This window comes from Nesoenas mayeri (genome assembly GCF_963082525.1).
Source record: "Nesoenas mayeri genome assembly, chromosome: 3".
NCBI lineage: Eukaryota > Metazoa > Chordata > Aves > Columbiformes > Columbidae > Nesoenas > Nesoenas mayeri.
In genome coordinates this window covers 108,851,902-108,874,186 of record NC_137544.1, presented here as the reverse complement: position 1 = coordinate 108,874,186, position 22,285 = coordinate 108,851,902, and the positions used below count along the sequence as shown (strand labels likewise).

At 43.5% G+C, this 22,285-nt stretch overlaps 1 protein-coding gene across 2 annotated transcripts; it reads left to right on the top strand.

Moving 5' to 3' along the window:
• The first annotated feature begins 480 nt into the window (after positions 1–480).
• Positions 481–22,146, top strand: POLR1B (RNA polymerase I subunit B). Of its 2 annotated transcripts, XM_080342546.1 has the most exons (14): positions 481–555; positions 4,344–4,490; positions 5,472–5,604; positions 6,620–6,756; positions 8,508–8,731; positions 11,048–11,219; positions 12,859–13,030; positions 13,504–13,785; positions 14,667–14,800; positions 15,230–15,400; positions 16,000–16,156; positions 17,722–17,918; positions 18,333–18,586; positions 20,431–22,146. In XM_080342546.1, exons 2-14 carry the CDS (start codon positions 4,416–4,418, stop codon positions 21,311–21,313), a joined length of 2,991 nt encoding a protein of 996 aa, XP_080198672.1. In that variant the 5' UTR covers positions 481–555; positions 4,344–4,415; the 3' UTR covers positions 21,314–22,146. The 2 variants fall into 2 exon arrangements, with proteins under 2 accessions (XP_080198672.1, XP_080198673.1); XM_080342547.1 differs by lacking the exons at positions 481–555; positions 4,344–4,490; positions 5,472–5,604; positions 6,620–6,756; positions 8,508–8,731 and adding an exon at positions 10,535–10,542.
• Positions 22,147–22,285: the final 139 nt, after the last annotated feature.

Genomic DNA, 22,285 nt, shown 5'->3' with positions numbered 1-22,285 from the left:
CGCGGGGCGGTGCCGGGGCGGCCCTGCACACACGTGCTCTCCGCACATGGCAGCGAGCGCTGCAGCGCCTCCCTCCGGCGGCGCGGCAAGCCCTGCACGCGGTCCGGCGCCTCATGCCCCCGCCCCCGCCGCTTCCCGTGAGGCGGTGCGCGGTGCGGCGCGGGGCTGGCATGGCGGGACGCGGGGGGGATCCGCACCGGCTGCGGCCGCCGGGGCGCGGCGGGGCCCGGCGGGATCTGACCGCCGCCCACATCGAGTCCTTCAACTACGCCGTCAGCGAGGGTGTCTACCGCGCCGTGCAGGTTTGGGGGTCGAAACGGAGGGGGGTAGGGGTGGCGAGGCCGGTTTCCGCCATCTCCCTGTGGTGTTTCTTGCGTGCCGTTGCAGGATCTCTCCCCGGTGGAGTTCGTGCTGAAGGACAGCCGGGTGACTTTGGCAGTGGCAGGGGTGTCCATCGCTCCCCCCGCCGTGCCGGCGGGGACGGTGTGCCAGGAGAGGAGGGTGTTCCCAGCCGAGTGCCGCGGCCTCCGCAGCACCTACCGCGGCCGGATCGCTGTAAGTGGCCTCCACGCCGCTGCACCTGTGGGCAGCAGAGCCAGCTGAGCCCCTCCCGCATTTTTCTGTGCGCTTTGGTTAAAAACCCCGTCCCGGTTTCATCTGCTGTGGGGTGGTTTCTGAGAGGTCTGTCCCTCGTGGAATGGGTGGTGTCGGTGAACGATGAGCTCACTGTGGAAACTTCCTTTCAAACCGAGTTCCCTACAGCTCCCACCTCTGCTGCCCTCCTTTTCCTCGGGACCACAGCTGTGTTATTTGCTCTGCTGTCAGACTTGCCTTGCAGTCAGCCAGCCAGCTCTGAAGACCTTGGACACAGAGCTGTGTCATCCCAGAGACCATGACTTGGTGGTCCTTGTGGGTTCCTTCCAACGCAGGACATTCTGTGACTCTATGAAATCTTGTTTCTGCAGGAATCCAGGTTTCAAAAGCAGTGTTGCTCCAGTACAGAATTCCAGAATTATAAATCTCTCTTGTTCATATCATATGTTCATCATTTTTCTGAATTGCTCTTAAATTTGCCTAGAGAAGAAGCAGCATCCCCAGCAAACATTTTCCTTTGCACTGTGACAGGATTGCGTAGCCATTGCTGTTTTCTGTTCAAATGGTGTAATTGTGTCTGAACTGTACATTTGTATGAGGCACCAGGTGTGAGGGAATGCTTGCCTGCAGTTTCAACTTTTTTTTTTTTCTTTGTCCAAAGCATTACAACTAACAGTGATAAAAGCAACTGTAAGTGCTGTATCTTACCTGAACGTGAAAGTAGGGAAGTTGCAGATTCTTCACAGCTGTTTTCCCAGTGGCTCTTGGTTTATCCTGAGCTAGAGATGCTTTTATTTTTCATACTTGAATTATTTCCCATGTTTTTTCCAGCATTTGTTTGCTTAAGTATTTTTTGAACCTGTGTAAATGTCGGGAACAAAACATTTTTCTCTGCCTTGTGTGCGAAGGCGTTCCCTTGTGCTTGGGACAGGTTGGTTGGTTTCTCCCACTCCCTGCCCTTGCACAGCAGCATGTAATAATTCTGTTTCCACTGTGCTGCCTTTATCCATGTACCCCTCCCTCAGATTCTTGCTGCAGGTCTTGCTTAATCCGGGTGAGAAGTGAGCCCTGGTCTGCTGAGCAGCTGCTCCTACAGGAGCCACTTTGTACCTTTAGTCATTGCTGAAGCTGGAGACCAAGAATCACAGAATGTCAGGGATTTGAAGGGACCTCAAAAGATCATCTAGTCCAATCCCCCTGCCAGAGCAGGAACACCTAGATGAGGTTACACAGGAATGTGTCCAGGCGGGTTTTGAATGTCTCCAGAGCAGAAGACGCCACAACCTCCCTGGGCAGCCTATTCCAGTGTTCTGTCACCCTCACCATGAAGAAGTTCTTTCTCATATTTAAGTGGAACCTCTTGTGTTCCAGTTTATACCCATTGCCCCTTGTCTTATCATTGGTTGTCACTGAGAAGAGCCTGGCTTCATCCTTGTGACACTCACCCTTTACATATTTATAAACATTAATGCGGTCACCCCTCAGTCTCCTCTTCTCCAAACTAAAGAGACCCAGCTCCCTCAGCCTTTCCTCATAAGGGAGATGCTCCACTCCCTTAATAATCTTTGTGGCTCTGCGCTGGACTCTCTCCAGCAGTTCCCTGTCCTTCTTGAACTGAGGGGCCCAGAACTGGACACAATATTCCCGGTGTGTTCTCACCAGGGCAGAGTAGAGGGGAAGGAGAACCTCTCTGGATCTACTAACCACCCCCCTTCTAATACACCCCAGGATGCCATTGGCCTTGGCTACAAGGGCACAGTTCTGGCTCATGGTCATCCTGCTGTCCACCAGGACTCCCAGGTCCCTTTCCCCTACACTGCTCTCTAATAGGTCATTCCCCAACTTATACCGGAAACTGGGGTTGTTCTTGCCCAGATGCAAGACTCTACACTTGCCCTTGTTATATTTCATTAAATTTTTCCCCTCCCAACTCTCCAGCCTGTCCAGGTCTCACTGGATGGCAGCACAGCCTTCTGGCACATAAGCCACTCCTCCCAGTTTGGTGTCATCAGCAAACTTGCTGACAGTGCACTCTGTTCCCTCAGCCAAGTCGTTGATGAATATACTGAATAGTACCCATCGCAGTACTCACCCTTGAGGCACTCCACTAGATACAGGCCTCCAACTAGATTCTGCCCAATTGACCACGACTCTCTGGCTTCTTTCCTTCAGCCAGTTCACAGTTCACCTCACTGCCTGATCGTCCAGACCACACTCCCTCACTTTAGCTGTGAGGATGCTGTGGGAGACTGTCAGTGGCTGTACTGAAGTCAAGATAGACCACATCCACTGCCTTATCCTCATCTCTCCACTTGGTATGTCCTCATAAAAGGCTATGAGGTTGATTAAGCATGAGTTCCCCTTGGTGAAGCCATGTTGACTGCCCCTAATCACCCTCTTATCCTTGATATGTCTTGAGTTGGCACCAAGGATAAGTTGTTCCATCACCTTCCCAGGGATGGAGGTGAGGCTGACCGGTCTATAGTTACCCGGGTCCTCCTTCTTGCCCTTTTAGAAGACTGGAGTGACATTTGCTTTCCTCCAGCCCTCAGGCACCTCTCCCGTTTCCCAAGACTTGGCAAAGATGATGGAGAGTGGTCTAGCAATGACTTCAGCCAGCTTCCTCAGCACCCGCAGGTGCATCCCATCCAGACCCATGGATTTATGGATGTCCAGATTGCTTAACTGCTCCCTAACCCAGTCCTCATCAACCAAGGCAGACTCCTCCATTGTCCTGACTTCCTCTGGGGCCTCAGGGGTACAGGGCTCCTCAGGACAGCCCCCGGCAGTATAGACAGAGACAAAGAAGGCATTCAGTAACTCTGCCTTCTCTGTATCTTCTGTCACCAGGGCACCCACCTCATTCATCAGTGAGCGTACATTGCCTCTGGTGTTAGTTTTATCTGCCATGTGTTTGAAAAAGCTCTTTCTTTTATCCTTGCAGAGGTCCTTTGTCCTTTTCTCCATGCAGAGGTCTCAGTGTAAGGCTGTACCATGGATCTAGAAGGTCACAGTAACATATACCTCTTCTAGTAGTTCATAAGACTCAATTTACTCATTTAGCTGTTGCCAGGTGTTGAACTGATGTCTTTGTATTGCAGTGCTCGTGGTTCTTTCCTGCATGGCAGCAGCTCTTTTAAAGCCAGTAATTTTGCGTATAAATTGAAGTTGTTTGCTCACACATTTTATCACCTTGTTTCTTACAGTCAAGGGGTCCTTCTGTAGACTCACTACCAGATCTTGTTTTGTAAATAAATTATTTTCTTTCACACACACTTTTCCTTCTCACTTTTTGGATCAGTCGTGAACGTGGTAAGTGAACAAGCCTTTCGAAAGGTCTCTGCAGGCTTGTAGTGTGAATGTCCTTGCATTGAGCAGCTTCTGTTTTCTTCAACTTTTTCATTTAGCTGTTTGTTAACTTCTGAGGTTTCCTTTCATATCCTGTGGGTACTTTTTTTACTTAGGCTGCTCTGTTGAAGGGTCTGGAAGGTAAAGTAGACTCTACTAGCAGCTTCTTTACCTAGTTCTAGACTTGTATGATTTTATTCTGTAAACCCATGTTGACTGTTTTCCGTGGAGTAATCTTTATGCATGTATCTACTAGTTCTGCTTTTTATTATCACTATTACCATTTTGCAGTGATAGCATTTTGTTAAACAGATTGTGGTTATATTAAATGTACGGTTAATATAGCAGGAAAGATTAAAAGGGCAATTTAATGTGCTTACTGTTTGCATTGTGTCATTTAGGCTGATGTCAGCTGGCTGGTGAATGACGTGCCCCAAGGGACTATTAAACAACCTCTGGGGTATATTCCAATCATGGTGAAGTCCAAGTTGTGCAACCTCTATAATCTTTCTCCACAAGAGCTCATACAGCATCATGAGGAGGAAGAGGTAACAGGGATTTTGTGGGTCAGGAAAATCGACATTTTACATGAGCAGTACCTCAGGCCAGCTTGTCTTTACAGAACTGGAGCATTTATGTTTTGTTTCAATTTTAACTTGTTATTTTCTCTGTATGTACCCTATTTATGGTGACTCCATACAGCACCTTGAAAAGTTTGCAGTCACAGCTATCTTTGGATACAGGGATCTGTTTGGTGCCGGTACCAACACTTCCAGTATACGACTTCTCAGCTGCTAACCAGGAGCTGAGGCTACGCAGCTATGAGTGTGCCTCTGTGGAGAGAAAAGTTTGGAGAACAGGCACTGAAAGAGGCGTTTTCATTCTTGGTTGTCTCCTGAAGCTTTTTCCTCTTTTCCCAGTACCGTCAGCCGTGGGGATTTGAATACAGATTTATTTAGTGCTGTGTTTTGCACTCACAGAGTGAGCAAACTATGAAAGAAGAATATACAATGGCATACTATTGCTGCCCCCCTAGTGTCCCACTTGTACCTTCATTCATAGTATCACTTGCTGTTGAAACACTTTTTTGTCTAATGGCGTACAGTTTAGGGAGCTATAAATTTATTTGTCTTAAGCTTGTATGTCACTAGAAAGAGGTTTTCTGCACTGAAGAACCCTCTGGTTTATAAACTCAAAATGAAAACTTCAAAGTATTTATTAAAAAAATAGTTATTGAGAGCTCTTCAGAGCCATTCAGTCAATCACAAAGGGTTGTTTGTTTTTTTTTTTCTTTATATTGTGGAACATGCATCCCTTCCCTTGCACTGTATGTTACATTTAGACTTAATAATCACTGTCAAGGACTGCAGCCTTCCCAAATGCAGTGCTGAAACATATGTCTTGCTATGGATTTCATAGTTAAAACATTAAATACTTGTTAACATAAAATACAGGCATTTTTGTATTTTACTTAAAATGCTGGCTTACTAATTTCTAAGCATGTTATTTTTTTTCCCTTCTTCTGCCAGGAAATGGGAGGCTACTTTATAATCAATGGCTTAGAAAAAGTTGTTAGGATGCTGATTATGCCCAGGCGAAATATCCCTCTTGCAATGGAGAGACACAAATGGAAAAACAGAGGCCCTGGTTTCACAGAGTATGGTAAGCTGAACAGTTTCCTGTGGCATCCTGCTAGTAACTACTTGAGGACAAACAGGAGTGAACATCTATAGCTGACTTTTGGTAGTTTGTTTTGATGTAGATCTTACATAATGTTTATATTTTTTACTACATATAAAAATGAAGGGTCAGCACCACCAGAACAGTACAAGCGTCAGGCTGGTGCTGGCATTGTGGGAGCTGCCTGAGCTGCCCAGGGTGAGTGAGGAGATTGTATTCCAGGCCTTGCAGTATGTCACCTTATGTTATGTGGAAGGTGTAATGAAAAACCCTACTTTCAGTACAAGTCAGTGTAAACTGCTGAACTTGTTTAATTGGATTTGTTTATCCATACTTCATATTGGCAGATTGAATTTACATGAAGCAGATTAACTAGATTCCTGGCTGTCCTTGTCATGTATACTGAGTAAAATGAGTTTAAAACTGAGCAGAAAAGTTGCAGTTTTAAACTTCAATGTTACCAACTGCTGATTTGACTGGACTGTGGTGCTTGAGCACACACTGTCATTCCACATTAATTTAGAAGCAGTGCCAGTTTAAACAGTCTCATTTGTTTTATTTTTCGTTGACCTGCAGTGGATAGCACAGGACAGGACTGGAAAACACTGCTTCAGCAGTTACCACCCAAACGCAGATATGTGAAAACTTGACCTAGAGTGCTATTAGGAAGAGTACTTGTGTGTTGCTGTATCTTACGACCTAAGGTTACAGACAGGATAGTTAAAGTTTGGGGCTTTCCTTTTCTTAAAAACTGTGTGCATCTTCCAAGCCTCTCAGCAAGTGTGCTGAGACAATTGTCCACTAAGAAATGCATTAAGCTGGTCTATTTATTTCAAGTGGGAGACTGATGCAGAAACTAGTGATCTGCTTCGTGTTGAGACAGGAAATACTGAAGTTTCTCCCGTGAATTCTCTCAGACCTGCTTGGACACTACAGCAATGCACCCAGTTGGTTTTGTAGAGCTCATGTCGGTCTTTGCTTGTCTTAATTTTTGCAGGAGTAGTGATGCACTGCGTTAAGGATGAGCACACTGCAATAAACATGAACCTTCACTACCTGGAAAATGGTTGTGTCATGGTGAACTTCATTTTTCAGAAAGAGTTATTCTTCCTTCCCTTGGGATTTGCTCTGAAGGTAAACAACTTATGCTCATGCTTTCTGAACGAAATAATTACAGAAGTTTTGCTAAGCATTTTTATTTAAGTCATGAAAGGAAGCTTATTCCATATTTTCAGTCATTCTTATACTGGCTGAAGAACTGTAGTCCAAACCAAGCCTTTGCCTGTAATGTAGCACTTCACTGCAGCAGAGGACGTGTGTGCAGGGTCAGGAGAGGTGGGGAGAGTTACTCAATGGTTTCATTGGTTTTGCTATTTAATGCTCTGGATGTATAGCTCTCAGAGGCTGTAAGAGTTTGTCACCTAATGTGAAAGATGTCGTGAATCTTTTTAAAATAGAATGATACTTGAGTGTTCAGTGAGTAAACAACATTAATTGTTAACATCAGGTTGTCCTATCTGAAAGTAAACCAGTGAACTGGCTTTTTTTTTTAAGGAGAAAAATAAAATGTTGTTTCTGATTGGAACGGGAAGCAATGAAGATCTGGAAGGATCTATGTGAGCACATTTGATGGTCGTGAACTTTGGATAGCAGGCTGAAGTTTTACCTGAGCCAAGACTTAAAATTCTCCTCTAAAATCACGCTTTCTCCAGTAGCAGAGCCTGGGTACTTCAGCCATGTATTTTACCTGCAGTAGCTAAGTGTTGGAGCAGGTTGGAGGCCCATGACACTACATGGTGGAAACATGATATATATCAGCCTCAGTAAATTTGTATCTTCTTCTTTCAGCCTGCTGTATTCACATTGCTGTTGCACAATGCATTTCACTTTTTCTTCAACAGTTTCAACAAAAGCAGTTAGCAAAAGCAGCTGATTACCTGTTTGTTTAATGTGACTTTCTGGTAGCTCATTAGATCTCAGGATAAGCAGGCCATGTTGCATGAAGTTCAAGTTCTTCCATAAGTAGTCACTCTCTGTGGTTTTACATCCCCTCTTGCATCAATCAGGCTTCTGTTCTGGCTCTAATTCTGGTTTCTTCTTGCTGTGTAATCATCCCAGTGCTCTCCTCTGTCGGACAAGGGGCAGGACATGTGCTGGCACCTTCCAAATTGTATATATCATGATTACCAAGCACTACATTGCCTCCCATAAATAAATCTTCCTTAGCATCTTTTTCATGCAGCCTTCAATTTTTCCTAAACTTTTTGGAGCCTACTTAAATGTGATGAACAAATAATTCACGTAAAGATGAGGCACATTTGTCAGTAAATACAGAAGTAATTGGTGGACAACATATTTGCTTAACCCCGACTTAAACAGCTAGAAAACCATTATAACACCAAGAGTTAAGAATATTGGATTCAAGTGTGAGCTTTAGTATATGAAGCGCTGAAACTAAAGTGAATTTGTTCTAATAGCTTTCATCAAAAGGCTAAATTGCCTTTTGGTTTGCATGAGCAGCTTGAGACAATGGTGAATTAAATTCATGTTTCTAAGTGAGCTCATTCTGTAAATACATTAGTAAATCCTAAATTAGTAAATACCTAAACAAGAGAAGCCTATTAGTTTAGAGGGTGCAAGTTTGTTTTTTTCCAAGAGTTTCATTGGATTGGTAGTACTTGTGATCATCATCAGGGTATAAACATCCCCTGTGTTACTCTCTGAACACCTCAACCCCACAGTATTTTTCAGTTTGCATGGTGGAAGGTTATTTCCAGAGCACCGAAAACCTAAATCACCGGAGTTCCCTAGATATTTTGATGTATATTATGGACAGATATTACTATGACTTTGTTTTTCTGATCTCATACACTTCTGTATTTCAGGCATTAGTGAATTTCCCAGACTACCAGATTGTTGAAGAGTTGGTCAAAGGAAAGGAAGGTGATACCTTTTACGTGAACTGCGTTACTGAGATGATGAGAGTGGTAGTGGATGCAGGCTGTTTGACACAGGAAAATGTCCTCGAATACCTGGGAAAGAGCTTCAGAGTAAAACTTAACCTTCCTGAGTGGTACAGTGATGAACAGGCTGCAGATTTCATTTTGAAGTATGTATGCATACATGTAGGAGTGTGTGATTCAGTGTAATTGTGTTGGAATTATAGGCAGAATTAAGAGTACTCACCACATTACATCACACTTTGTTATGGTTTTCACATGCACTTATGAAAAGATGGCCAGTGTCTAGTTTTTGATGGGACCCTAGGATATTATGATAATCGGTATTTGTGGTGTTGAGGAATATGTATTTTAATGGATTGACAGAAGTATCCCCAAAATGGTTTCAGGAGAAGGTATTAGTTGTTATTTAGATGCGATTTTCTGACATATTTGCTAAATATTAAAGATTAAGGAAGAGAAGGTTAAAGCTAGGTCTGTGGCTGCTCAAGGTTTTATTTGTTGAGCAGAAATACTGCCGTTTGTGGAACTTCATCAGTTCCACACAGTTGTTGGCAACTATGATGGGAATTACATTTATCTTTTAAAATTATAGAAACTAGATGTTTTTAAATATTTTTTTTTATTCCATGGAATAAGTTAGAAAGGAATGGAAGAGCTGGCTTTGAGACTCAGTGTGACAGCATCTATCTGAATAATTTCTTTTGCTGGTAAAATATGTGTTTACTGTTTGAGAGGTTTTCTTAGAACATGAAAAGGATCCTTTGGGATGCCCAAGTCCTTGAGTACTTGTAAATAGGGGGTGGTCTGGCTGGAAACATAAAGGCGGGTGCCTCAGAGGGGCACTTGAAAGTCCATGCACAGAGCTTTGTACTGAGAAGTATGAATGGATAATTTCAAGTTGGAATTACTCTGATTTGCTTATTTCTAAGTATTCTGGTGGGCAGTTTGGTCGGTTTCCTCTGTTATGTTCTGTACACCTTATTTTCCTCAACTGAGGAGACAGAAGAGAAGGAACACTGAAAACATTAATTGGGACATACTCTGTATGTAAGAGTGCTGGAACTGTAATTTTTCTGGACAGAACTTGCCTTCAGAGTTTTGTCTTGCTTTGCAGTGAAGTTGTGAAGCTTCAGTAGAGTGCGATGTAGAGCAGAAGTTGAAAGCTGGAAATACCCTTGAGTGCTGATGGAGATGTTTGTGCTTCTGTCTTGGAAACTAAGTGATCTCAAGTCTCTTGGAAAGCAGTTGATCAGCTTTAGTGGAAATTAGGTGTAGCTTTCCTTTTTATTGTGCTAGACTGTTGTTCAGCCCACAGTTTTCCACATATGTGTTGGTAGCAGTGGAGATTGAGACTTTCTGTGGCAGGACACAGAGAGTGTTAACACAAGTGCTTCATGGTTTGCTGCTAGCTTCCAGCTCAGACTTTGGGTGAGGTGCATGTATGTGGATATGTGTGTGTATATGATTGGAGTCATAGCCACTGTAAAATAACATGCAAAGCTCGTCTGTTGACTGGTCCTGACTCAAATATCTGTTTACCTAAACTGTATACTTATAGAGGCATCTAACATGGGAGTGTGTAAAATAAATCTTTCAAGGTTTTCACCTTAATCTAATCAGCCAGGTGTATCCTTGTACCGGTTTTGGCTGGGGTAGGGTTAATTTTCTTCATAGTAGCTGGTATGGAGCTGTTTTGAATTTGTGCTGAAAACAGTGTTGATAATACAGGGATGTTTTTGTTATTGCTGAGCAGGGCTCACACAGAGTCAAGGACTTTTCTGCTCCTCACACCACCCCACCAGCGAATAGGCTGTGGGTGTACAAGGAGCTGGGAGGAGACACAGCCAGGACAGCTGACCCCAACTGACCAAAGGGATATTTGAGACCATATGACTTCATGCTGAGCTTATAAAGCGTGTGGAAGAAGGAGGAAGGAGGGGATGTCTGGATTGATGGTGTTTGTCTTCCCAAGTAACAATTATGTGTGTTAAAACCCTGCTTTCCTGGAGATGGCTGAACACCTGCCTGTCCATGGGAAACCGTGAATGAATTCCTTGTTTTGCTTTGCTTGCGTCCACAGCTTTTGCTTTACCATGTCTTTATCTCAGCCCACAAGTTTTCTCACTTTTACCCTTCCAGTTCTCTCCCTGATCCCACCACGGGGGCTGAGTGAGCAGCTCTGTGGTGCTGAGTTGCTGGCTGGGGTTAAACCACCACAGTCCTTTACAAAACTAGCCCCTTAAGACGATGAGTTGATTGTTTTTTCAGATCAGTCTCTGCGGTTTTTTTTATTATTATTATTTGTTAGAATTATCATGTAATACTAATGACAGCTGGAAAAGCTTGTGCCTTGTCAGGCTTTTTAACCAAAAAAATTGGTTTGCGATTATTTGGGAGAAACTTTAAGAACAGCTAGCATGAAAAGATGGTGTTATTTGTCCACCTTCTTTCTCTTCCTTCAGCAAGTGTATCTGCATCCACCTGACAAACAGAACTGAGAAGTTCTACCTGCTCTGTATGATGACCCGCAAGCTGTATGCTTTTGCCAAAGGGGAGTGCATGGAGGATAATCCAGACAGCCTGATGAATCAAGAAGTGCTTACCCCAGGACAGCTTTTCCTTATGTTCTTAAAGGTAAAGTCTTAAGGAGTTTAAGCTCGTGAGTGTAGTGGTCATCCAGTCAAGACCCCACAGTGACCATGGGGATGAAAGAAGAGAAGAAGCCAGGCTGAAGAGTGGTGAGCCTGGATATGCTATGAAGTCTGAGAGAGTGCTGGATGTAGTGTAACCAGGCAGTGTAGTTGAGGAAGGCTTGGCTATCTCAGTATAGTGTACTAAATATGTTGCAGAAAAGCCTGTACAAAACCTGGAATAGAGCATTTCATAGGCGTCCAGAGAAAATGGAAGTGCCCCAATGAGGGTGGGAATCTGAAGTAGGAATACTGATCCTTCTGGTGTTTGAAGAGGGATTTGAAGCAGCATTCTTCTGTTGGATCAGTTGATAGAGGAGTGGTAAACATCTGCCTTGTGATGTTGCTGCTGTTTCACATGACAAGTGTACAAGAAAACAACTGCCCTCTCCATCTTCCAAAAGTGAAGATTCATGATGTTGTCATCACTCTCTCATCTTTAAATTCCTTTATGGATCAGGAAGTTTATAGCATGCTTCTGACTTAAGCAGTTAATTTATTACTGGTGAGGAAAATAATACAGTTCCCTAATCTATTCAAATTCAATATGAATTTGATTTATTTATAGGGATTCCTCATTTTAGGATTCTGAGAGGAAATTATTCCTGTTCAGAATCTTGACTATCCCATTAAAATCATTGTGGAATAGTAGTTCCTATCCCCAAGTAAAGATACTGCCCTGAGTTACTGGATAACTATTTTTAACCTTTCTTTTCCATTTTAGACAAAATTTTCTATAGCATTGTTTTGTTGAAAGACTACTCTCTACTACTTGAGTGGTTTCAGTACATTTATAAATAAAGTAAAATAAAAAGTTAGTTCTGTGAAGCATTTTAGTGCTATGTGGAACTGCTACCAGGCACCATAAGAGGTTGATTTCCTGCCTGTCCCTGTCAGATCACCAGGGAAGTGAGTTAATAGTGCCTTTTTTTGAATGCAAAGATCCCAAATAGACTAGAGTATACAGTAGACACAGTGTGGCTGCACACAGTGGATTTTTACTAAGAGTTCAAAGTGTTGTTGGGTATCTTATGTTCTTTTTTTTTTGTGTGTGTAGTATATTAAGATCAGGGCAGTGATAAAATTACAGTTATAATGAAAATCAAGTCCACTATCTCAGATTGTCTCAGCAACATTTAAATAACGTGTGTCCATGGCCTTCAAGTTTGGCTATCTAAACTTAACTTCATAATGTGGCTTTACTTTGCCACTGTTTTTAGCAGGCTAATCAGTGGAGTTATTCTTGTGGTCAGATTATAGGTACAATTTCAGTTTTGGGTTTTGTTTGTTTATGAAGTTCTGTTGTACTTCATTTGCCATACTCCTCACCAGTCTGGGTGGAAGTGATTACTAAGCTGTTGAATCGGTATTTTCCTCGCAGGTCTGTGTTGATGTGATACTGTCAGCATTTTGATAAAATGAAGTCAGTGTGGGAAATATGGCTGGAAAACTGTCAGTTAACTAAAAGCTTTTTATCCTGCTGATTTCAGAGGATTTCTGTAGTACATGCAACTGATGTGAATTTCTAATTTGAGGCCCTATTTTCCTGTTTTAAATTTAAATCTCTTGCTTTTAAACCGTAGGAGAGGCTTGAAAGCTGGTTGCAATCTGTTAAGTTCATTTTGGAGAAAAGAGCAGAAAAGGCAGATATCAGCATAAATGCAGACGGCTTGGTGAAGGCATTCAGCCTGGCAACAGACCTTACCAAGCCATTTGAATATCTTCTTGCAACTGGTAACCTGCGATCTAAAACCGGTAAATCTTCAGGCTCAAGAAGCCTTTTTTTTTTTTCCTGCTAGACAGAATAAGAAGTAACATAAAACTTAGCTCTTAGCTGAAAACAACTGCTTGTATGCAGGCATTGTACACTGTAATTGAATTAATGAAAGTGGTTTGTGGAAAAGGATAGTTGAGGAAAAAGTCACAGAATTTCAGTAAAAAGTACCAGCTGCGAATCCCCAAGTCACTTCACTGAGAATGACTTTCATATGTTTCTAAAAGGAGTTTGATTTTAAGCAATATTTTGGAATTTAAAGTGTCTATGCGTCTTACAGATCACCAAGTTGCCTGTGCACACGCAACAGCACATTTGCCCTCTGTTATTGGGATCCTATGTGAGCTTCTTTAGGGCCTGTTAGTGGAAAAAATAAGAAGCTGCCTTGTAACATCATCCTTTATTTGTTAAAGCTGGACAACATCCTGACATAAATCTCCATTTTGTTCCCAAGGCCTGGGCATGTTACAGGACAGTGGTCTGTGTGTGGTGGGAGACAAGCTGAATTTCATTCGCTACCTTTCCCACTTTCGCTGCATACATAGAGGAGCAGCTTTTTCCCAGATGAGAACAACAACTGTCCGCAAACTGCTACCTGAATCCTGGGGATTCCTGTGCCCTGTGGACACCCCAGATGGAGAACCCTGCGGTCTGATGAACCACATGACAGCTGTGTGTGAAATAGTGACAGAGATGGTGCCCATGACAGACATTCCACCTTTATTATGTTCCTTAGGTATGTTTTACTGGCTATTTGACTTAATGAAGCAATTCCTTTTACCTTTCTGCCCTGCAAACCTGTATCTGGGAAAGGTTCTCCAGATAACATCACTGTACACTGTTGAGAAGGTAAAATTGAGTTAAACTTGTACTTACTGTGCTTCTGCATAGTGTTAAACAGCACATTGCTTAAACAGGCTTGTCAACATTTTGGACAGTGTGAAGTTCCATGTAAATGTCTTTTAGCTGTGTGCTCTAGAGTGGAGATGTTCAGTTAAGCAAAAGAAATTGCACAGTACAGGCTCTAAGAAATTGGACCAAGCAGTGACCTTCTAATGCTGCTGGTGACTTCAATTAAACTGTAGCTCACTTGCGATTACAACAGTAATCACAGAATGTTAGGGATTGGAAGGGATCTCTGGAGATCATCTAGTCCAGTCCCCCTGCCAGAGCAGAAACACCTGATCAGGTTTCACAGGAATGTGTCCAGGCGGGTCTTGAATGACTCCAAAACCCCCTGGGCAGCCTGTTCCAGTGCTCTGGCACCCTCACCGTGAAGGAGTTTCTTCTCATATTTAAGTGGAACCTCCTGTGTTCCCGTTTGCACTTAGTGCCCCTTGTCTTATCATTGGTTGTCACTGAGAAGAGCCTGGCTCCATCCTCCTGATGATAAAAGTGGGAATGCTTATTTCAATGTGAAAAATGGGGAGGGGAATGGCATTCTTAGTTGTGCAGGTTTTATATTTTCCATTAAGTAATCTACACTTTTGCCCTGTAGGCCTGAATTTTGATGTCCTAGAAAGCTTTTTGTTGTGGATTGAGGCTTTCTGCAGAAATAACTGATGTGTTTTGTATGCTTTTTTGACTGTTCCTTCAACCAACTCCCTCTTTTCACAGGTGTCACCCCTATTAATGTGACTCCAAGCAAGCCTTACGCCGAGTGTTACAGAGTTCTGTTGGATGGCTCCGTGGTGGGCTGGGTAGAGTGGGACCTGGCTCCTGAGATTGCAGAAACCCTCCGCCGTTTCAAGGTTGCCTTGTTTAAAATGCTTCTTAGCTAAACATCCTCAATATGCAGTGGTCAAAAACATGCATGTTTGGATCTTTCTTAAACTTCCATTTATTTTTTTTAATCTGACCCAGTAAATTATCTGTGGCTGTACATTAGTATTAGAGTACGCTTTTCTGTTTTTTCTTGTTTATACCTGTATATTGGGTCCGTTGGTTTATGAAGTCATCATTGTTCAAATAACTTTTTTTCTTGAAAAAGGTAAGAAAGCCATATTCTGTCCTTTTCCTGTTTGAAGTGTTCTAGAAGTGTTTTAAAAATATATTCTCCACCATTTTGTATTAGTAAGTACACATGTGGTTGGCATTTTCGTTGTCTACACTGTTGGATGCATCTTAACTAAACCAGTGTTGGTTTATGTTTCTAAATTGATATTTCTTTGCACAAACAGATAACACAAGAGAAGAGGTTTCCTGCACGGGCAGAAGTTGTCCTTATCCCAATGACAGGAAAACCCAGCCTGTATCCTGGGTTGTTCATTTTTACTACCCCTTGCCGGATGGTGCGGCCTGTCAGAAACCTGTTCTATGGAAGGAAAGAATGGATTGGTACACTGGAACAGGTGGGGTTTGCATCTTTCCTTTATAAAGTGCTGACTATTACAGAGGTGCCCAGCATCAAAAACAGTGCTTTGGAAAATATTTGTGAAAGGATCTGAGGATAGGACATAGGGGTGGCTTGTGTTGAAGGGCTAGAATAAGTGGCAAAAGGACTTTCTACTTGTTTTTGTGGTAAATGGATTGTAGGGATCTTTTTGAGATATTGAAATCTGCTCTCAGTATTAACTTAGTGAAGCTTTTGAGGCGAGTCCTGTGTGTACTGTGTCATGTTCCATTGAGTTCTCCAGATTGCTCATGGGCAGCAAAGAAGTGGATTCCCAGGGAACTTGATCATTTAGAAAAATTAAAATGGGAGACAGGAAGGAGGACGTGTTACTGCAGTTTTGTATTTCCAGACTTGCTTTCCTTGCAGTTGGTCTGTGATTGTGATAGGTAGTTTAACAGCTGTCTGTTATTTTTCTTGTCTGCTAATACACTAAGGTACAGACAACCACCACAGCTAAAACTGAAATGGATAAGAAGACACCAGAGGTGGCTTGTTTTGCTTCCTTTCCTTTCAAAGAAGGGAGCAAATGAGAATTGTCCAATTTGATGCTTGCAGGTGTTCATGAATGTGGCCTCACTGGAGTCAGAGGTGGTGCCTGAAATGACCACTCACCAGGAGCTCTTCCCTCACAGCATTCTCAGTGTGGTGGCAAACCTCATCCCTTTCTCTGACCACAACCAAAGTCCACGAAACATGTACCAGTGCCAGATGGGTAAGTGCTATAGTACCTAATACTGCAAGGGAGAGGGGAAAAAAATCTCTCACATGTGTATTCCAGTGTGTATTCCCACAATCCCAAGTAAGAGCTCTTCCCAGACATTGTTTCAACATTGAGGTTGATTAACAGCCATTCTTTGTTTTTTCCCTCCCCAGAATTTCCCATAGTGAGGCCAAAAAGCACTTGCTTTTGATCATTTAGAAAAAATAAAATGGGAGACAGGAAGGAGGATGTGTTACTGCAGTTTTGTATTTCCAGACTTGCTTTCCTTGCAGTTGGTCTGTGATTGTGATAGGTAGTTTAACAGCTGTCTGTTATTTTTCTTGTCTGCTAATACACTAAGGTACAGACAACCACCACAGCTAAAACTGAAATGGATAAGAAGACACCAGAGGTGGCTTGTTTTGCTTCCTTTCCTTTCAAAGAAGGGAGCAAATGAGAATTGTCCAATTTGATGCTTGCAGGTGTTCATGAATGTGGCCTCACTGGAGTCAGAGGTGGTGCCTGAAATGACCACTCACCAGGAACCTGCCAAAGTGTGCTGCACCAGCTGTTTGTGATGTTAGTCTCTGACAGCTGTGCTTCCACAGTGCCGTCATCCCCACAACAGACAAAGGTTAACCTGCTTCTGACTGGTAGCTATGGGAGATGCTCTGCAGTAGTTAGTGTGAGGTTTCTTTGCCACCTGTTTTCAGTGAGTGACTGCTGTCTTAACACTGCAGCTGTTGAGAGGACACTTGCTAAGCACCTGTTGCAATATAGTAATACAGCACTGTGACAGCAGTTTTGGCTTTTTTTAATGACAACTATTTAACAAAGATTTAAATTTATTTAGTTAGTTAGTTATCTGAAATAAGTTGGAATGGAGTATGTACATGAGGTTTCAATCAGCTGAGGTGTAAGTGATATGCAAGAACTTGAATAAAAACAGGCTAAGAGAAAGTGTGTGAGTAGGAACTTGAAGAGAGCAAGTCTCTTTACCTCAATACCATCACTAGTATATTATACGGGGTGTTTCAAAAAGATGGACCTAATTTCAATTTCTTTGAAATTCGGCCCATCTTTTTGAAACACCCTGTATTTGTGACAATCAGTTTTCATCAGAAAGATGACCTTAAAATGCCACCACTTTTTCATACTTTTGTGAAAGTACAAATGTGACTATGTTCAAAACTTGTTCGTCTTGCCAATATATTTAGATTGCAGAAGCAAGCGCTTTTTGGCCTCACTCTGGGAAATTCTGGGGAGGGAAAAAACAAACAAAGAAACCAAAACAGAATAAAAAAAACCCAAAACACACTATACCAGCCTTATTGGATAGCTTGAAATTGCAGAAAAGACACAAAATTACAAACAGTCCTTATGAAGTACTATGAAAGGAATTAAGTGTTGTGGTTCACAGAAACTTTTGTAGAATTATTAAATTCCAAGGGTTTTAAGATTGATAATCTCACTAAATTGTAAGTATTTCCAGCTTTCTTCTTAATAAGATAAATGAGGATGAAACACAGATTAACTTTGAATTGATCCTGAATAAATCCAACTTTTTTTCTTTATAGGAAAGCAAACCATGGGATTCCCAGTTTATAACTACAAGGATCGCTCAGATAACAAGCTGTACCACCTCCATACTCCCCAGAGCCCTCTGGTGCGGCCCAGCATGTATGACTATTATGGTATGGACAGCTATCCAGTTGGAACCAATTCGATTGTGGCTGTCATCTCCTACAGCGGCTATGACATGGAAGATGCAATGGTAAGCCACCAAAAGGAGGAATCCTGCTGTCCTGTAAGGGAATTTGGTGTGGGGGACTGATAAGAAGGGTGGTACCTAGCTGAGAAGAGCCCATTTTCTGCTTCTGCTAGTCCACAGACTCTGCTAGGGCAGATATAGGGGTACAGCAGTTAAATGTTGTTACCACAGGTAATGCTGGAGAAACTGAGCATAACTCTGGAGGTACTGAGCATAAAGCTGAGGTCCCTTGCACAAAGCAGCGGGCTTTCAGCATTGAAAAACACGGGGGTTGCAGGAAGTTTCGACTTTTTAGAATGGTGGGAAGCTTCATTTAGGAAGGCAATGTTAAAAGTTAAGAATCAAATTGGAATGGAAGTGCTTTCTTTGTTGAAGTTATTGGCAAGTCTTTAACAGGCCTTCATTTCTTCTTTATAGATTGTCAACAAATCTTCCTGGCAGAGAGGGTTTGCCTATGGAAGTGTTATCAAGATGGAGAGCATTGACCTTTCCCTTAAAGCCAGCAGGGCAGGCGACAACTTGGTATTTGGCATCAGGCCTGGTGATCCGAATATTACAGCGAAGTTGGATGCTGATGGACTGCCTTTTGTTGGCTCTATGCTACAGCCTGGGGACCCCTTCTACAGCTTTATGAACCTCAACACAGGGGAAACCTTCACTGTCTACTATCCGTAAGTTCGGCTTGTCCCTCCTGTCTCCACACACCCAGTGGTGAGCACTCTGAGATCAGTTAGCCTTGAGGAGCTGCAGTATCTTTTCCTCAAGGTGTTCTCTTTTCTCCTCCTGTGATAGTGTCCATGTCTTGACAGAGAGAGCATGAAGTTCACATTGTAGGTGACTCCCGTGTACATATCACATTTTTTCTCAAAGCCAGTGTATGCTGCAAAGCCCGACTTACCCCAGGAGGAGAATCTCAGGCCAGTAAAAAGAAAGAGCTTGCAGAAATGTTTTGCCCATCCACTGCCCACGTTTTTTGTAGTTTTTTGTTAATTGACTTGCATAACGTGTTCTGTCTAAAAATCCTGAAGAAACCATAACAAAGTGTGTGGTCCCAGACACTTGCCAGAAAACCTTGCAAGCAAAGGTGTTACAGGATTAGGGATTCAAAGTGCATTTTTGTTAGCATTGTAGCTTCCAAAGTGCTAGAATATAAAAATGTGTCAACTACAACCCTCTGTCCCCCTGGCATATTTTGAGGATAAGCTTTGTAAGATTTTTGAACTTCAGTTGAAAAAGAAAAGGCTTGCTGAGGCTTCCATTAAAATCCTCTTAATTATTTCATGAAAGGGAAGCAAAAACATTGACAAAACCTGATAACATTTATATGCATCCTGCACTATCAGTTGTCCGTACAACTTCAGGCCTTACCTGTGTCTCTCTACATCATTGACATAGCGAGTATAGTCCTGTGTAGTTATTCACATTATGGTTTGTGAAGCACTTGGGTAACAGTAACCAGCATTACTAGGGAAGCTATTTTTTATTACTCTATAACAGATGTTGCCTTAGGTGCACTGGGAGACTGCTGTGGACTCATAGAATTAGTCATCCTGTTTGTGGAGCAGGGCTAAGAGATGTGGCATGTGGTAGTGAGGATCTGTCAGATCACCCTTGTCCTTGCAGTCGTGGAGCCCTCTCTGACCCTCTCACCCAGCGCTCCTGCTCCCCAGCTCTCTCATGCCAGCCTGGCCTTCATTTAGGTTCCTTATCCAAGTAGACATTTTACCTCTCTCCCATTCAGCTTTTGTTCATTCTTGGTCCAAATCAGGTAATTATTTAGTTTCCTACAGAGCAATAAGGTTCCCAGCTCTCAGTGTTGTCTCCTGCCCTGTTTGCTCCAGAGACCCAGGACCCTTCTGAGGGAATTCTGCCTACTGTCCTAAATCCTGCATGCACTGCTAGAGCTTATGCATGGCTTGGAATAGCCGGGAGGACGGAAGCTTTGACTTCAAAATTTGAACAAGGTTGGAAGAGGCTTATGAAGCACAGTTTTCTCTCTCTTGGCACACACTGTGCCTTCCCTTTCTGCTCTGAGCTTTCCTCTCTGCTTTGCACTAAACCTAATTCTTTATTTTGGTGTCCCACCAAGATGGTGTGAATTTTTGGGGGTAGCAAGAAAGACTGCTACCTTAAAACAAATGGCACTGGGATACAGTTTGTCAGTGTGATATAGGTGATATAGATGAACCAGGTTTAAATTATCTTTACTTTAAACCATGGGTGGCACATTACTTAATCACCTGAAAGTTGTAGCTGTGCTTCTAGTATTAGAAAAAGTAAATTAATGGCACTTGTGTGATGCCATTTTAATGCTTCCTTGCCCTAATTCATAAGCAGTCTGATTTCCCTCACTACTGAATGATATTGTTCCAAGAACAGTGTTGTTCCCCAGCTGTCCCAAGGCATTTTATGAGACTTATGAAGTGGTTTGTTTTTTTCCTTTGTTTTCCTTACCTAGCTAAAAATCATTAGCACGCCTAATGCCTTTGCTGTGATTGTTTTTCCACTTACACAGGAATAAGGAAGTTGGTATTGTTGACAACATTAGGTTATGCAGCAATGACCGTGGCACTGGGAAATTCAAGAAGGCTTGCATCACTGTGAGGGTTCCCCGAAATCCAACTGTTGGAGACAAATTTGCCAGCCGTCATGGACAGAAAGGCATCCTAAGCCAGCTCTGGCCAGTTGAGGATATGCCATTCACAGAGAATGGGATGGTTCCAGACATACTCTTCAACCCTCATGGCTTTCCCTCCCGTATGACCATTGGGATGTTAATTGAGAGCATGGCGGGGAAGTCAGCAGCACTGCATGGTGTCTCCTATGACGCCACTCCCTTCACCTTCAGGGAGAAGAACTCCGCTTTGAAATACTTCGGTGAGACTTTGGTGAGCGCAGGTTATAACTTCTTTGGGACAGAAAAGATGTACAGTGGCATCAGTGGCCTGGAGCTGGAGGCAGAGATCTTTGTGGGAGTGGTGTATTATCAGCGCTTGCGCCACATGGTCTCAGACAAGTTCCAGGTGAGGACAACAGGGCCTCGAGACTCTGTCACCAACCAGCCTGTCAAGGGGAGGAATGTGGAAGGTGGGATTCGCTTCGGTGAGATGGAGCGTGACGCTTTGCTGGCTCATGGCACGTCTTTCTTGCTGCAAGACCGCCTGTTCAATTGCTCCGATGGCTCCGTAGCTTATGTCTGCATGAGCTGTGGCAGCATGACATCTCCTGTGCTGGAGAAACCACTGCACTCCTCCGCTGTGGCAAGCAACAGGAGATACTCCTGCTCTGTCTGCAGTGAGGTGGACAAGATCGAGGTTGTCCCTGTGCCACATGTCTTCCGTTACTTTGTGGCAGAGCTGGCAGCCATGAACATAAAAACAAAGCTGAACGTGGAGTAGCTCTGTCCTCAGGCATGGCGATGCTGCTGCTGGGAGGGAGGAAGCACATGTCGGTTCTGCCTTTGCCCCCAGCAGGTTTCAAGCGTTAAGTCAGTTCTCAGCTTCTTCAAAAGTTTGCAAGATTAATTTGATGTTCGTATTGAGACAGGACAGTCGCCAAGCTGTACGGTGAGGAAATGTGGCGGTGTTGAAGTTTGTTTGCACTTCCTAAAGGATCACTAGCTATTGAGATGTGGTGTACGGAAATCAAGCAATATCACTGCTCCCATGGGGCTGCAGGGTTGAGAGCAGTGGGCGTTCTTCATTCTCCAAGTGCTGGCTGTGGCTGCAAAGATGAAGATGTCATAAAACAGCATGAAGTGAATGCTGGAAATGACAAAAAAAAATTCTTTTTTGCAAGAAAAATCCTTGCAAAACATATGCCTTAATGATGGGTACATGTTAAAGTGATTGGACACCTTTGTTTTATTTCAATACATATTCCTTGAAACTTATGAAGAAGGAGGCACAAAGTTCTAATTGCAAGAGACTAAGGGGACTGAGCCACGCCTGTCCTGGGAGCGCCTGGTGTTCATCCCACAGCGGTGGGGTTTTTTGGTGCGTTTGCCTGAAGCAGCAGCAACCAGCAGGCTTTCCGGCACTGATCCCACCCTGCGCTCAGCTTCCTGCAGCGCCATAAAGTGCGGACGTCGTGGTGCGGAGCTCGCCGTGTCCTGGTCACTCTGCATCTACCTGGTTCCCTGCAGCGGAAACCCCCGCGGTGGATGCTCGTCCCCTCCCGCGGGCCCCGGCGGCGGCCCGGCCAAGCAGCAGCTTTATGCTTCTTGTTAAGAGTTCTTTTGTACCTTTCTACATTACATTACCTGTCTCCAGAGCCGTGCTGGGCGCGGGGGGACTCTGGCAAGGGCTGGCCGGGGCAGCTCTCCCAGGGCTTGGCTGGAGGCGGTGGGGCTGGCCCCCGTGGGCGACGCG

Bases quoted from the DNA above. Each gene is read 5' to 3' on its own strand.
- POLR1B (XM_080342546.1), top strand. From the start codon at position 4,416: ATGGTGAAGTCCAAGTTGTGCAACCTCTATAATCTTTCTCCACAAGAG. The intron at 8,732-11,047 runs GTATGTATGCAT...CTCTTCCTTCAG, and splicing joins GCTGCAGATTTCATTTTGAA to CAAGTGTATCTGCATCCACC. The intron at 15,401-15,999 runs GTGGGGTTTGCA...TGATGCTTGCAG, and splicing joins GGATTGGTACACTGGAACAG to GTGTTCATGAATGTGGCCTC.